The sequence below is a fragment of the Cannabis sativa genome, chromosome X, assembly GCF_029168945.1.
Source record: "Cannabis sativa cultivar Pink pepper isolate KNU-18-1 chromosome X, ASM2916894v1, whole genome shotgun sequence".
NCBI lineage: Eukaryota > Viridiplantae > Streptophyta > Magnoliopsida > Rosales > Cannabaceae > Cannabis > Cannabis sativa.
The window spans coordinates 9,946,798-9,959,597 of record NC_083610.1 but is presented as its reverse complement, the minus strand read 5'-3'; the positions used below and the strand labels follow the sequence as shown (position 1 = coordinate 9,959,597).

The window sequence follows — 12,800 nt, the reverse complement described above, 5'->3', positions numbered from 1 at the left end:
TGCAGACTTGGCTGGAGGAAAGAACTTTGACAAGAATTTCGTTGCCAAATCATTCCAGGTGGCAATAGAGTTGGGTGGCAAGGAGTTTAGCCAACTCTTGGCTCGTTCTCTAAGAGAGAATGGGAACAGTCTCAGTCGAATAGCATCATCACTAACTCCATTAACTTTAAAAGTTTCACAAAGTTCCATGAAGTTAGAGAGATGCAGGTTAGGATCTTCAGAAGGGAGGCCACCAAACTGAACTGAAGACTGCACCATTTGAAGTATGGTAGGTTTGATCTCAAAGTTATTTGCATCCACTGCCGGTGGCCTGATACACGACTGCACTCCCGTCAGAGTAGGGAGAATGTAATCTCTCAAGCTGCGGCCATTAGCTTGATCTTCTACTGCGCCACCATTATTACCGTTATTGCCTCCATTGTTTGCAGCATTAGCAGCCATGATTTCTGAAGTTTCAGCAGTTGCTGAAACTCCCTCTTGCCTCTTGTTCTTTCGGTTTCTCCTACAAGTTTTCTCGATTTCGGGATCAACTGGTAATATCACAGCTTGTCCTTGACGACGCATACACTTATGATTCCTGAAATAGATCACGAAAATATTGCAAGAAAAAGGTTAGAAAAATCAGCAAGAGAAAATATACCAAAGTAGAAGTTAGTATAATTTTGTGTAATATTAATCTTTAAACAATTCCCCGGCAACGGCGCCAAAAACTTGTTACGAAAATTATGTTTATTACGCAAGTGTACGCAATCAAGTAGTATCTCACGCAAGTGAGGTCGAACCACAGGGAATTGGATTAAGTACTACTAAACTATACTTATGATTCTATTCGGTAAAATAATAAGATTGCAATTTGAAAGTAAATAACTCAGAAATTAAAGAGAAAATAAACAAAGATTAATCAAGATGAGAGATTAGGGAGGTGAATCCTGTTGATAAGCTACCTATGTTAATACCTAATTGCTATCCTTATCTCAATGTGAATGACAAATTATAAATTAACCTAACTCTTTTCAGATCTTTTAGGTTCTAAATAATATGTTCTCTAATTAACTTCTTAATTAAATCAACACAAAATAAGCATTAAGCAATAATCTATTAGTCACTGAGGCTATGTAAATACTTTCGTTTTACATCAGAACCTAGACTATCCAAATTTTAGCATTCTCAATTCTCACTTTTCAGATTTTGAATTGAGATCATTAAACATGTAAAAGGTGATCAAGCTTGCACATGGAATTAAACACAAATAAAGATAGTATTCACACATAAGATGAAGGAATGGCAATTATTTATTAACTAGGCATAAACTTAAACAACAATCATCATCCTCCCTTATTGGGAAATTTAGTTCATAATAGCTCTAAAAACATCCATGATTAATTCAGAATTAAAAACAAACATAAAGAAGAATTAAAAGGGGTAAAAGAAAGAACTAGAAGGTGATATCGCTCCGGGTCTTCAAGATAGCTTCCTCTCCACTTGCCTCCACTATTAGGTCTGTTTTTGCTTCCTTCTGACCTTCAATGTCGTATTCCTTATATAGGAATGAGTGGTGTGCCTCCAATTGAGAGAAAAATCAAAATTAGGTCAAATCTGCGATTTCCGTACCTAGTCGCGACTAGCATTTAAGCTGGTCGCGACTACAGGCAAACCTCGAAAATCGAAGGTTCTACCAAACCTCGAAGTCGCGACCAGGGTCGCGACCAGGAAAAAGGGTCGCGACCTGGCTCAATGGAAGTCGCGACTACTGTAGCTTCTGGAGACGAATTTTCCAATTTTTTTCCAGTTTATCCCAGTTTTTTGCCATTTGACTGAATTTGAACTTTAACACTCCGGGAACCTGAAATAATGAAAATCAAGCGTAAAACTGCAAACTTAGAGTCCCGGGCCGCTCTGGGCGCGGAGCTGAAGGAGCTCAGGGACTTCAAGGAACAAGCCTCAAAGAAGGCAAAAAGAGTTGAGGTTCTTTCTCCCGTTTCCTGCGGCCGGTGCCCTAAGCGCTTTGATGATGGCGTCTTCATGGCTTGGTCTACCAATGACCAAAATATCAAACTTACTTTCTACCCCAAACCTGAGGAAATGATCGCCAAATTTCGGGAGAAGAAGAAGAAGCTTGATGCCATGGTGGAGGCACGCATCGGACCTCGTCTCCCTCCGCGCATTGATTAGGCCGCTCGAGATTAACCCAGTACAACCAGGATTTCACCCATTTCTCTTTTTTTTTTTATATATATATATTTTTGTTTATATACAGCTATTTTGAGACAATACATTTATATAGCTGTTTTTTATTTAGAGGGGAGACAATTTCTAAGGCCTGTCCCCAGTCCATTTGTATATATTTTGACTTGCCCTTTAGGGCTAGGATATTTATACGTGATCTTTTTTGATGCACATATTTCTCTTTTTAACCTGCCCTTTAGGGCAAGGATATTTATACGTGATCTTTTTTGATGCACATATTTCTCTTTTTGATCTGTCCTTTGGATCAGGATTTTTTACTTAGTTTGTTTTCTGTCTGTCCGTGCGGTATACCCTAGTACCCCATGAGTGGCATAGAAACTTTGTTTTTAAGGCACTCAGTTTTATTTTAACATGGGGAGGATGTATACATTTAGGCGGTACAAACTCTTTAAACAAAGTCTAAGTTACATTCTTGGCTATTGGTAATATTTTCTGAGGTGATCGGCATTCCACGCTCTTGGCACAATGGTTCCATCCATTCTTTTTAGCTTGTAAGTGCCTGAGCCGATTTCGTCCTCGATTTCATATGGTCCTTCCCAATTTGGCCCAAGTACCCCCACTACGGGTTCCTGGGTGGCTGGGAAGACTCTTCTTAGGACCATATCCCCAATAACGAATTTTCTGTTTTTAACTTTAGAGTTAAAATACTTGGTCACCTTCTTTTGATAAGCTGCCATCCGTATTTGAGACTCGTCCCGGTGTTCTTCAACTTGATCCAAGGCCTCTTGAAGCAAAGCTTGATTCGTGGCTGGATCGTAAGTTGTTCTCCTGTGAGACGGGAATAACGTTTCTACCGGGACCATCGCTTCACAACCGTACGCCATTGAAAAAGGCGAGTGGCCGGTCGTGGTTCTGGGTGTCGTCCGGTAGGCCCATAACACTCTTGGCAACTCTTCAGGCCAGTTGTTTTTGCAGGCCACCAGCTTTTTCTTCAAGGTGACCTTTAGGATTTTATTGACTGCTTCCGCTTGACCGTTTGTTTGAGATCTGGCCACCGCGGAGAAGCTTTTCACTACTCCGTGTTGGTTGCAGAAGTCAGTAAATTTCTCGCAATCGAATTGCTTTCCATTGTCAGAGACTATTTTGTGAGGCAAGCGATATCGACACACTATGTTTTTGATAACAAAGTCCAGTGTTTTTTTAGCAGTTATGGTCTTCATAGGCTCAGCCTCCGTCCATTTGGTGAAGTAGTCTACTGCTACTATTGCATACTTTACTCCTCCTTTTCCTGTTGGCAGGGATCCAATAAGATCTATTCCCCATACCGCGAAGGGCCAGGGACTAGTCATCAGGGTGATTTCATTTGGAGGAGCTCTCGGTATGTTCGCGAACCTTTGACACGAATCACACTTTTGGACGTAGTCTATGCAATCTCTTTTCATTGTTGGCAAGAATTTCCCCTGTCTCAATATTTTCTTTGAGAGACTGGGTCCTCCCGTATGATCTCCACAGAACCCTTCATGGACCTATAGCATGATTTGTCTAGCTTCAGGGTCCGATACACACCTTAAATAAGGCATGCTGAGTCCTCTTCGGTAGAGAATTTGATCCATCATTACATAACGATGAGCCTGATACTGAATCTTTCGAGACATTGCCCTTTCTTGGGGCAACTCACCTTTTGTTATGTATTTTATGATGGGGACCATCCAGCTGGGTTCTTGCCCAACCGTTATCGTGGTCTCTTTTATTTTGATGCTTGGCTCTGCCAAGCGTTCCACTGGTACTACCCCCAACTCTTCGATTTCGCTATCTGAGGCTAGCTTAGCCAGACAGTCCGCGTGAGCATTCTTTTCCCGGGGGATTCTTTCTATTTTGTAGTCCGTGAACTCGTGGAGTAGTTCCTGGACTATTGTTACATACGCGGCCATTCACTCGCTGCGTGTTTGGTATTCTCCGAATACCTGGTTTACTACCAGTTGGGAATCACTATAGACTTCCACTCTTTTGGCTCCCACGGCTTTTGCTAATTTTAGTCCTGCTATTAGGGCTTCATATTCGGCCTCATTGTTTGAAGCTGCGAAGTCGAACCGTAGGACCGCCTGGAGTCGCAGTCCGGTTGGTGATATCATTGCTACTCCGACTCCGGAACCATTTTCATTGGAGGCTCCGTCTACAAATACCCTCCAGGTGAGGATTGGCGGTACCGGCATATTCGCGGTAGCCTCGGCTTTGTTGCATTCAGTAATGAAGTCCGCTGAGGCTTGGCCTTTTATAGAAATTCGGGGTATGTAGTGCAAGTCAAATTTACTTAGCTCCATTGCCCACTTGAGGAGTCTTCCGGATGCTTCAGGTTTTTGGAGGACTTGCCGGAGCGGGTGGTTGGTCAGTATCTTGATCGGATGTGCTTGGAAGTATGGCCTCAATTTCCTTGACGCCATCAGGAGGCAAAAACCAGCTTTTCAATGAATGGGTATCTTGTTTCGGCTCCTATCATGCGCTTACTGACGTAGTACACAGGACGTTGAGTTTTCTCTTCTTCCCAGACTAAGGCAGCGCTGACCGCGTGTTCGGAGACAGCCAAATAAAGAAGTAGGTCTTCTCCGAGAACGGGTTTTGATAGGATAGGAGGCTTGGCCATGTGCTCTTTTAGCTTTTTGAATGCCTCCTCGCACTCGTCCGACCATTCAAACTTTTGGCATTTCTTCAATATGTTGAAGAAGGGTATGCACTTGTCCGTGGACCAAGAGATGAAGCGGCTTAAGGCAGCTACCTTTCCAGTCAAGCTCTGCACATCTTTATGCTTTTTGGGAGATGGCATGCTCAGGAGAGCCTGGATTTTTTCCGGATTTGCCTCAATCCCTCTTTGACTGACGATGAAGCCCAGAAACTTTCCTGACCTGATCCCAAAGGTGCATTTCTTTGGGTTGAGCTTCATGCCGTATCTCCGGACCACTTCGAAGCATTCCTCTAAGTCGCTTGCATGGCTGTTGCATGATTTGGATTTGACGAGCATGTCGTCTACGTAAACCTCCATATTTCGCCCCAGGAGGCCTTTAAACATCCGGTTAACCATTCTCTGATAGGTTGCTCCGGCGTTTTTCAGTCCGAAGGGCATGACTAAGTAACAGTATACCCCCTTATCGGTCCTGAAGCTAGTGCACTCCTGGTCTGCCGTATGCATCTTTATTTGATTGTACCCAACATAGGCGTCCATGAAGGATAACAGTTTGAACCCAGAAGTGGCATCTACCATCTGATCGATCTTGGGTAGCGGGAAGCAGTCCTTCGGACAAGCCTTGTTTAGATCAGTGAAATCTATACAAACTTGCCAAGTTCCGTTCGGCTTGGGCACCAGGACCGGATTGGCTAGCCACTCCGGATAGTACACGTCGCGGATCATGCCGTTAGTCAAAAGTTTGTCCACCTCTTTCTCCAGAACCTCGGCTTTCACCGAGTCGAGCGGGCGTCGCTTTTGCTGGACGGGGGGCATGTCCGGATTGACGTTGAGTACGTGGGTGATGACATGAGGGCTTATGCCAGTCATGTCTTCTTTGCGCCATGCAAAGATGTCGATGGCGCCCTTCAGTGTTTTTATTATTTTTTCTTTTTCCTCCGGATCTAGGTTCTTCCCCAGCCGGAGTACTTTGGTGGAGTCGAGGTCGCACACTGATAATTCCTCGACATCCTCCATTGGTTCCACAATTCTTTCGGACCCCACACGGGGGTCTAACTCATCCTCTTCAGCCACCTCTGGCTCAACTGACTCCCGGACCATTAGCACGGGCAGGTGGGTTGCGACATTGTAACATTGTCTTGCTTCCCCCTGGTTTCCCTTCACTGTTCTGATCCCGGCCTCCCAGGTAGGGAACTTCAGGCACAGATGCCGAATCGATGTGACTGCGCCAAAGTCTACCAAGGCCGGTCGGCCGAGGATCGCGTTGTAGGCCGTCGGACAGTCCACCACTACGAAAGTGCAGTATTTAAATGTGCTCTAGGGGGTGTCCGGGCACAAGGTAACTGGGAGCCTTACTTTTGCCATTGGGATAAGTGTCGTCCCGTTAAACCCTGTGAGCTGGGACCCACTAGGTAAGAGGTCCCGGTCCGTCAAGCCTATCGCGGTGAAGGCTTCCTTGAAGAGTAGGTTCACGGAACTTCCATTGTCAATTAAGACTCTGGCCACCACTTTATTCGCGATGGGGGTCTCTATGACCAGTGGGTCATGATGAGGGAAGCGCACTGTCTTGGCGTCTTCTTCCGTGAACGTGATGGGTTGGTCCATCAACCAGGGCCTTTGAGTTGGGAGTTGAGTAACTTCCCAAACCTCACTGTGTTTCGCGTCCCCTGCGTATCGCTTAAGCTCCTTGCGAGTAGTTCCTCCGATATGGGGACCTCCGGAGATCATGGCTACCCTCCCATTAGGCCTGGGCGGCAGACCCAGGATGTGCTGGGCGTCGCCCGTGGGAGCAGCTGGAGCCAATGCCCCTGCTGTACCCCCCGGTGTTCCCTGAGGCATACCCACAGTCGCCTGGCCCGGATTGAGCTGGGGCAACCTATTTTTGATCCACTCGTAGAGGTGGCCTAATCGGATTAGATTTTCAATCTCGTCCTTGAGATTCTTACATTCATTGGTGCTATGACAGATGTCGTTGTGGTACTCGCATCTCTTGCTCGGATCTCTCCGGGAGCTATCCTTGTACAACGGTTGTGGTCTCCGGTAGTGTGTATTTTGCCTAGTAGCAAAGTACACACGCTCTTGGGAGTCCGACAACTCCGTGTATTGAGTATACTGGGGGGTGTACCCACTTTTCTGGCGCTTCTCCCCCGTCCGGGTGCTACCCTTGGAGGACCTTTTACTCCTCGAGCCCTAGGAAGGGCCTGCCAGGCTAGCAGCCAGAGTAGAGTGCGAAGGAGTTTGTCCATTCATTCCGGACGGGTTGCCGAAATGGGATGATGCTGGTGCCAAGGCCTGGCCCTGGCTATATCCGGGGGTAGCAGAGATTTTGTATGCCACTGGCTTGTGGAGTTGCGGTCGGGGTAATACCCGAGGGCGATACTCTGGGAGTATATCCTGCTATCCCGGTGGGATAGTATCCTCCGTAAGCCACGATTTGGGCTTCTTCGAGGTTGATATATTTTTGGACTCTCTTTTGGAAGTCCTGAAGGCTAGCAGCTCCTTCTTGCTGTAGTTCATTCCAGAAAGGAGTCCCAGTGCGGATGCCTGCTTGGAGAAGTGCAAGCTGTTGTCCGTCGTCAACTTTCTTGGTTTTCGAGGCTTCCTCTCGGAACCTCTTTATATAATTCTTCAAGGTCTCGGTGGGCAGTTTCTTGATGTTAGTCAAGGCACTGACCTCCAGGTTGACCTTTCTTGCGGCGACAAACTGTCTCCGGAAGTTGGTCTGTAGCTTGTTCCAACAGCCCATAGATCCCGGTTCCAATTTTTTGAACCATTCCTCGCGGACCCGCTTAGAGTAAGCGGGAAGCACAGACATTTGGCGTCATTGCTGACCCTCATGACCGTCATGACACGGTTGAACCGTGACAAGTGGTCGCTGGGATCGGAGTTCCCGGTATAAGCTGCCATTTCGGGCATCTTGAAGTTCTTAGGGAGCTCCGCCTCTAAGATGTGCTTAGCACATGGCTCCTGATCCTCGCTGTCTGAGTCGGAGTCGTCTCCTTTCTGTCTCCGGGAGACTCGGGCAATGTCTTTTCGAAGTATGGCGAGTTCCGCCATAATTCCTTCGTTTAACGTACCCGTGGAGACCGCGGGTCCGTATCTTTTTTGGTCAAGGTGATCTCGGAGATCACCTTGGTTCCCATTGATTTGATTTCTCAGATCAACGGGAGGACACCTCTGTCCTTTTCTCCCTCTACCCCCGGGTTCCTGGTGCACGGAAACGCTTTTTCGGTCCTCTCGATCCTGAGGGCCAAAGCTCCCTTTTTGGGGCTTGCCCCTCTGCGGACCTTTCCCTTTAGGGAAATCTGAGCGGACCTTTCGCGGATCCTGCGCCTTTTTCTTTCGCCCTGGGGTAGAGGTAGGGTTTTTTGTTTGGTTCCCTTCAGCAGGGTACCTTATAGGGCTAGGCTCCCTAGATTTCTGCTGTTGGGAACTAGGCGAAGACGTCGCTGGCTCCTTGCCGAGTCCAGCAGTCATTACCTTGGGGTGCACGTGAATGCCGGCTGCCTCCATGGCTTTTTGCATGGCCAGCATCACTTCTTGCATATTCTGGTTTTGCGCTCTCTGAGCTTCGATCTCGGCTTCGTGATCAATAGCTTTTTGTCTGAGAAGCACCAATTCCGAGTAACTACCTTCGTCGTAGGCATACTCATCGAGGTTTCCCTCGTAGTCATCATCTGGAATTCCTTCCCCTTCCTCGGAACCCTCAGCTGCTCTTGAGGCTACATCTTCCTCATTCGGGTCTTGAGCATCTTCAAGAGGGCGAGGCTGACGAGTACTTCTAGTCTCCACCATGTTTGTGAAGTCAAGTGTTCGTTTACAGTGGCTTTCTTCAGCTCTCAATGAAAGTACCAAAATGTTGACCGAGGTTTTCGGCAACTAATAAAATATTATAAACTTACTGAGCTGTAAGAAAGTGAGAGAAGGATTTTTACGTGGTTGGGGCGTTAATGAGCCTTAGTCCACGAGTCTCTGTTATTTATGGATGTTTTCAATACCGAGAATATATTTGGGAGTGTTTCACTCTTATAAATACAGAGAATGTTCTTGGTGAGTATTCACTCTACTTGCTCATATGCAGCCCAAGATTCTCGATCCCATTTAATGAGCTTTGAGGGGGTATTTATAGTGTTTTTGGTGGGGTGATCCCTAGAATTATCCTTACTAGTGTATCTGTAAGTATCCATAAAGTTGGGTATTCCCAATGAATATACCATGGGTAATGTATGGTCAAATCCCTAGGTGTTGTAGGGTTTTTATGTGGAATGTCCTTATTGTCTTTTGATTGACGTGACTCTTCACAGTGTAGCCGTCACTAGACTTAAATGATCATTACTGTGTCGCTGCTGGTTGGAGGTTGTGCTGTCAGACTTTATTGCGTGTAGCAGTCCCAACACGCTTCCTCCCATGCGGTATTTAATGCGACTTGATTGCTCAGGAGAAGCCTGACACCTCGCGGAGATGCCTTAGCGCTATTCGAGCTTCCGGGAGCATATGAAGTTCCATGTGCCTTCTTCGGGGGCTACGTCCTGGATGCTACCTTATGGCATAACGACTTAGCAAATATTGTGAATTGCTTGATCTACGCGTCCTTATCTGGTTGGTCCACGTATATTGGGCAAAATCAGGGGCAACACCTTATATTTTGAAATTATACATATTTGGTACCCTAAAGTAAAATATAATCAATATAATTTTATTAATTTGACCAAACATTTCTTAGTTATATGTAATTAAATAATTAAATTTAAATTTAAAATTTATAAAATTGAAGATAGTTTGATCGTATTGATAAAATTTTATTGAATTTACAGTACCAAATATGTATAGTTTTAAAACACAGGTTATCAAATAAGTATTATTGAAAATATAATACACCAAATTTATATTTAAATAAAACATAGTATACAATCTTTAATAAAACAGAAAATTTAATCAATACAAAATAAAAAATATATATATTTTTTTAACTATAAACTTTATAGCTGTACTGTCTAATTCTTATAGAGCATTTTGACATGCCCTTAAAATACTATGAATTTTATTGTATACCCCTCCTTCTATCTTTCAATTTACTGTCCCTAACCGAAAAAAAGTTTCGCCGCTAATAATTATTTTTTATTTTACTTTGAAATGTTGGACTTTCTCAAAAGTTCGTGTACCATAAATTTAAAAATTACTCCAGAAAATATGTTTCACATAATATATGGAGCGTTCTCATGTCCTGCCCATAATATAAATGAAGTGTTACGAGTTCTTTTCATTTATGCGATTTTTTTAATGGACAGTACTCCCTCTCACTTATATAATTGGAAAAAAAAAAAGAAAAAAAAAGCAAATATAAAAACACCTACTTTGACAGTAGCACAGAGAGAGTGAGTGAGTGATTGAAGAAAATCAGCTTTAATGGAGTATTGAACCCCAGTCCTCCGGAAGTAGAACCCATTTGTCATTTCTCACAGTCCTCACTGTCTCCCTCCTGGGGTCGTGACCTTCATTATCTTAAACCCCAAATACACGTTCATTATCTTCTACCTCTAGCACTCTAAGAAACCCCATCAAACACCACAACATCACTACTACTGAACTGAGAAACCACATTTTCATGGATCCTTATTCAAGGTTCTCATTTTCACTCATTCTCAGCTTTGTCGTCCTACTTCTCACCTCCAGAGGTAAACTAGACACTCATTTCATTGAGATTCTTTTCTTTATAAACAAAGACAAATAACAAAAACTCTTGTTTTTTTTTTTTTCGTTTTTCAGGCGTCACAGCTGCCACCTTTAACTTCGTTAATCGATGTGACTACACTGTTTGGCCGGGCATTCTAGCTAATGCCGGAAGCCCAAGACTCGACAGCACAGGATTCGAGCTACCAAAGGACACCTCTCGATCTTTCCTGGCTCCGACGGGTTGGTCGGGTCGTTTTTGGGGTCGGACGGGTTGTACTTTTGATGAATCAGGATCCGGGTCCTGTCTCACCGGAGACTGTGGTTCTGGCGTGGTCGAGTGCAACGGCGCCGGAGCTGCACCGCCAGCGACCCTCGCCGAGTTCACTTTAGGAACCGGCGGGCAGGACTTCTACGACGTCAGCCTCGTCGACGGCTATAACTTGCCCATGGTCGTTGAAGGAACTGGCGGGTCGGGCCTGTGCGCCTCCACGGGTTGCCCCACCGACTTGAACCAGCAATGCCCGTCGGAGTTGAGGGTCAGGAACGGTAACGCGTGTAAGAGCGCGTGCGAGGCTTTCGGGACCCCAGAATACTGTTGCAGCGGCGCGTATGGTACACCCGCCACTTGTAGGCCGTCAGTTTACTCTGAGATGTTTAAGTCCGCGTGTCCCAGATCGTATAGCTACGCCTACGACGATGCCACCAGTACGTTTACGTGTACGGGAGCTGATTATACGGTGACGTTTTGTCCATCTTCACCAAGGTATTTGTTTCTTTTAAGCTTTAGTGTTTAGTGTTTGTTACTCATGCTTTGGGTCGCTTTTTATTGATAGTTTAGTTTTAGAATAATTTGTTTCTTTTCTGTTTTTCTTTGGGAAAGTAGGTCTCTTTCAAGTTCATTTGTTCAAATATCTAATCTTTAACGTTATTTTGGGTTAGTATTAGTGTAAGTAGTGTTAGGAAATGCTCCACTGAATCTACCTATTCATTTTTTTTTTTTTTTGGTTGAGAAAATAGATCTATCATCGTTTTATGTTTAATTCATGCCATGGTGCCAAATATTCCCTTTTAATGGTTTTATTAATCTCCCTATAATATTTTCTTAGAGTGTATTATTTTAATTGAGGTAGTTGGGTTTAGCCTTTCCGTCATTCATTGCCCATATTTATGTGTCAGAGTAGAGAATCTGGACAAAGTATCTGATGAAATAATAACATCATCAAGTCGTTGCTTTGCTAGATTGAATCATTACTTTATATTAACTTTTTTTTTTTTTTGAAAATATTACTTTATATTAATTAGTTATCTAATTTTATGCTCGTGGGACTGTTCAGCCAAAAATCCACAAGAGATACTACGCCAACAGCAGCAGGGTCACAATCCGGGGCAACGTATTCGGATCCAGGACAACAACAGCAACAACCCGAGGTAACATATCCAGAAGCAGGATCCGGGTCGGGTACTGGAAGTGGATCCGGAGGAACCCTTTTAGCAGATGGGACATGGTTGGCTGGTTTGGCAATGGGAGACTCACCAAGAACAGTCTTATCACCCTCAACTCTACGTGTTGCACTCATAGCCTTTGTAGCTTTTTATTCCATCTTATTAAGAAAGTTGTAACCTAGATTCATGAGCTTGGTTTTGGTTTTTTGGTTTTTGGTTTTTTTTTTTTGGTAGTTTTTCTCCGATGTGAAATATTTCTCAGTTTGCAGTAATTTAGTAGAGTTTTGTGTTTTCTAGGAAAGCTGACAGATTCATCCAGATTGTAAACCACCTACTTCTTCAAGATTCTCCCAAAATATTCCTGTAGCATACACGTTTTCTTTAATTTCAAAAAAAGAGGGCTTTCATTTCCTTTTGGTTTATTGAGAATATTTAGGCCCTTTTCTTTCCCACTTGAGCTTCCTTTTAAGTCCCTTCTGTTGTTTGGTTAAAGAATACAAACTAGGTTCGGATCCACTTTATTTTGGGGTTATGATTTTGTTTGTATTTTTGTCTTGATTAATTAATTTTGTACATTATCTTTATTGTGAGTGATTAGTTCACTAGTTATATATCTTTATTGTGCCGAAGATTACATGGTCAAGTCCTTTCAATGTGAGTGGGGTTTCATTCTTGGCTTTGTCTTCACAAAAGGACACCTTTTAAGGATTTTTTTTATACTAATTTTATTTTCCTTTATGTTACTATTATATTGTTGGATTTCTCTGTAATGGGAAAGGAATTTAATAACTTAATAGAAGAGAAACCAATAATTATCATT

At 43.9% G+C, this 12,800-nt stretch overlaps 1 protein-coding gene across 1 annotated transcript; it reads left to right on the top strand.

The window, feature by feature from the left end:
• Positions 1–10,024: 10,024 nt before the first annotated feature.
• Positions 10,025–12,391, top strand: LOC115704583 (thaumatin-like protein 1). Its single transcript, XM_030631789.2, has 3 exons — positions 10,025–10,539; positions 10,631–11,300; positions 11,872–12,391. Exons 1-3 carry the CDS (start codon positions 10,470–10,472, stop codon positions 12,155–12,157), a joined length of 1,026 nt encoding a protein of 341 aa, XP_030487649.2. The 5' UTR covers positions 10,025–10,469; the 3' UTR covers positions 12,158–12,391.
• Positions 12,392–12,800: the final 409 nt, after the last annotated feature.